Source organism: Lissotriton vulgaris, chromosome 8 (genome assembly GCF_964263255.1).
Source record: "Lissotriton vulgaris chromosome 8, aLisVul1.2, whole genome shotgun sequence".
NCBI classification, from domain to species: domain Eukaryota; kingdom Metazoa; phylum Chordata; class Amphibia; order Caudata; family Salamandridae; genus Lissotriton; species Lissotriton vulgaris.
In genome coordinates this window covers 63,095,424-63,099,222 of record NC_141696.1, presented here as the reverse complement: position 1 = coordinate 63,099,222, position 3,799 = coordinate 63,095,424, and the positions used below count along the sequence as shown (strand labels likewise).

The 3,799-nt window shown below is 43.7% G+C and overlaps 1 protein-coding gene across 1 annotated transcript; it reads right to left on the bottom strand.

Moving 5' to 3' along the window:
* Positions 1-636: 636 nt before the first annotated feature.
* Positions 637-1,614, bottom strand: LOC147693388 (olfactory receptor 56A4-like). The gene has a single exon (XM_086935951.1). The coding sequence runs from the start codon at positions 1,612-1,614 to the stop codon at positions 637-639; it is 978 nt and encodes a 325-aa protein (XP_086792077.1).
* Between the last annotated feature and the right edge of the window lie 2,185 nt (positions 1,615-3,799).

The window sequence follows — 3,799 nt, the reverse complement described above, 5'->3', positions numbered from 1 at the left end:
ACTGAGATGTAAGTCTTCCCTAGTCATTACAACCCACTCCTTCCATCTTACATCCCATTGCCTCTAGCTTCTCTTCCTCAATCAAGTTCTGCTTTTAATCTGTGAATGATATTTAATACCCTAGTCATCTTCTTTTTTATATACAGTCTACAGTGCACATTTGATCTTCTCCTGCCTTTTTTCACTGGCTCCCATTTCACAATGACGTTGTTCTTCGTCTCTCATATCAATCTGCTATGTGGCTCTCACTTCTAGCTTGTATCAGCTTGACCTCTCTGTGCCGCAGCCGCATCTGGTGTTTCTTTTTTTACTTCTTTCATCTTAGGCTTGCAGTTCCCATACTCCTTCATCAGTGATGTTCTACCTTACATTTCCTTTACTCTCTTGTAAAGTGGTTCAAATGTTATCCTGATATGGCTTTCGTTTACATTCCTATTTTTTTGACCTTGTATTTATTCAGCGCTTTGCCAAATGTTCTGGACAAATATAAGCAAATGAAAAGACATGAAAAAGCATCGCTGATTGAAATGAGAGGAAAGGGAATACATTGTGTAGCATGATCTTCTGTTCCTGATTCTTTGAGCATTAGCTCTTGGTAAGGCAGGTTTTGAAGCAACAGGTTACCCCCCTCATGCTCTAGTCTGTTGTGTCCTCTTTCACCCTAAGATCTATTCTTCCTTTCCCTATCATTTTGGTGACACCTTGTTTGATCGCTTTGGTCCTCAGTCCATAAACAATTGGATTGAGAGCAGGTGGTAGCACGAGGTGAAGGACATTTAGCAAGATGGGAATATCTGGCGAGATTTTCTTCTCCATTGTGTTGCTGAAAATAAAAACTAGCAGCAGAGTGTAAAAAAAGGAGATGAGAATAAAGTGAGGTGTGCAGGTGCTGAAGGCTTTAGCTGCTGCCCCTTCTGTCGGAAGTTTTAGGACCACTTGAAGGATCATGCAGTAAGACAGAAAAATACAAATGAGGTCCCCTCCTAAAAGGATGAAGCCAGTGGAGAGTTGGTAGACTTTGTTGACTGTGCTATCATTGCATGCAAGGGATGCCACAGACACCACGGTGCAGATACAGTTCTCAACAACATTACTAGAGCAGAGATGAAGTCGGGTGGCTAGAAGTGGCAGCATTGTGCCCAACAAAATGTTCCTCACCAAGATGAAGAGAATGGCTTTAGCAACAAAGCTGTTTGTAATGACGGAAGAGTATCGCAGGGGGTTGCAGATGGCTGTGTAGCGGTCGAAGGCCATAACAAGAAATGTACAAGATTGTGATGCAAGGAAACTGTTCATAATGTACATCTGAAGGAAGCAGGTGGGTACATCAATGGCTGTCCAGCCGAAGCACAAAATACCCAGGGTTTTTGGTATGGTGGATGTACACAGTACCAGGTCTAAGACCGCGAGTAAAGCAATAAGATAGTACATGGGTTCATGAAGTTGCCTCTCTCTATGTATGACTGCTAGTATTATGATGTTGGCACCCATGGCAAGGAGGTATAGAAGGGTCAGAGGGATAGAAAGCCAATGTTGCCATTTCTGGAATCCTGGAAAGCAGATCAACAAAAGGGTCGAGATTTGCATAGATGCGGTGGTATTGACAGTAAGCATACTGTATTAACACATCAGCATCTGCAATTAGAACAATAAATAGATATATGCTATTATGGAATTGCCTGCACAGACCCTGGCTATTTTAATTACATGAACTTTATTTTATCAAATGTATCAATCTATTCATATCTGGCACTCCTATTAAACTAGGAAGGAGAATATGATTTAAAATAAATCAGCCATAGAAACTATTGATTGCATGTGCACAATATTGACATTGAATATTTTGAGTAAGTTGCTCAGCAAGTATGTGCAAGGGAAGCACAGTGATTCTATCTGCTGGTAGAACACAAACCTTAACATTTAATTCCAAACCTTCACAACTTTTCTATAAACCTAGTGCTGAATGGTGCCATGTAAGAGCACTTTTCTCTTCACAGATTGATCCAAATGCAGGCAATTCTAATATGGGCTAATGTTACTTCTCCAGAGTGTTTGGCCCTTATCATGCAAATGTGCCTCCATTCCAGTTTTTGAACATGTTGGGCATTTCAGTGATTATGAACCATACTGATTTAAATCAGAATTTGTAGTTATGGATCTGAATAATGTATTTTCTTTCTTGAATACCAGAAGTAAATCAAGACTGTTCATGGCTTAATCCTGAAATTCCTAAGTAAGGCAGGAGTACTATAAGAGTAAGTCACGTTTACTTATACAGCCATCTATGTGAATTAGGCCCATTTTGTTTTCCAAAACATTTGGCAGACAATTTATTCCATAAGCTTTGCTTCCCCCATTATTGATACAATTCGGCTTAACAAAAGATTATTCTATTTCTATCACGTTTTACTTTGCATTTCTAATATTTATGCTTCAGGAAAATTTGCTTTACACAAATTTACCATATGTTGCACTATTCAGCTAACCACCAGTATCCATAAATTATATTCAACATAAATGTATTTATTCTTTATCCCCTTTTCCCTAGAGATTGTTGAATTAATGGCTAGGTAGAAGCCATTTCACATGCATAAGCACCAGAGATGCTGAAGTTTGGTTTATGCAGAGATTGTTTGTGTGAGATTATGAACCCCAAGTGCCCTATAATGAGTTTGACGGTGTGGTGGCGGGACTGCCCCACTGCCGAACTGCCAAACCAACGAGAGAACCGCCTGCCCAATAATTCTCTTTTTTGTTATTGCAGGGAATTTCCTTTGCCGTTTCCACGGAGGTGTCAATGAAATAGGCACCACAATGGGAACAGCAAAAGAAGTTCCAGCATGGCATTGCCATACTGAAACTTCTGTGCATGCACATGGGGGCACATGTTGTGCTGCCCTGTGTGAATCCACGAGGCATGTGACACAAAGGGGCCCTGCAGGGCCCCCTTTCTTTCTCCACTGCCACTGTTTTGATGGAGGAAAGACCTTCATGAAAGCAGTGGTAGTGATAAAAGTCATTATGTGCTTGGTGGGACAGCGGCGGTCCCGCCAAGCATATAGATACCTCTGCAGGGGCGGCCTTAGGCATGTGCAAGCTGTGCACCTGCACAGGGCCACCAAACCCCATGGGCCACCACGCCAATATATATCCTCAATATAATAATACTTTGAGGATGGATACATATTTGCGTGGTGGCCCCTGGCAGGGATTTGGCGGCCTCGGGCTCTGTTCCACTTCCAAACACCCTGACCCCCCCTCTTTACTGGCCTCCGCGCTCCACCCCGCCCGGACCCCCTCTTCCGGGGCCCCCTACCTACGCTCCCTGCCCAGGGCCGCTATGAGCCTAGAGCCGCCCCTGACCTCTGTACCACAGCGCCACCGCTCCTGGTAGAGTTGGCTGTTCTAGGGCGACTAGGGTTGTAATGTGATGCAGAGACCGCTACCACCGCACAGTCGCCAGATTGCCAGACTCGTAATCCGATCCTAAGGGAAGCAGTGGTGTGTCTTGGGCCCCAGTGCAAATAACTAATTGAGCCCCCTGTTCACTGTGTGTACTGTGAAATATAGCAATAATCAGGGTTAGGTGGATAGGGTTAGGGTGGGTTAGGTGGAGGCCTCCAGGCCTCCAGTCCCGCCGCACCTACTACACCCAATTAAACCTACACCCCTTAAGAGCAGTACTAAATGAGCTGATTTCAGAAGTGAATTCAAGAACACCACTGATTGAACAGTTACAGGGGAAGGGAAGGCGGGCTCTCTTCCTGGGATTGCCTTCTTTAATGTCACTGTATGCTGG

Excerpts from the sequence above, each read along its gene's own strand:
- LOC147693388 (XM_086935951.1), bottom strand. The coding sequence starts at position 1,614 with ATGCTTACTGTCAATACCACCGCATCTATGCAAATCTCGACCCTTTTG.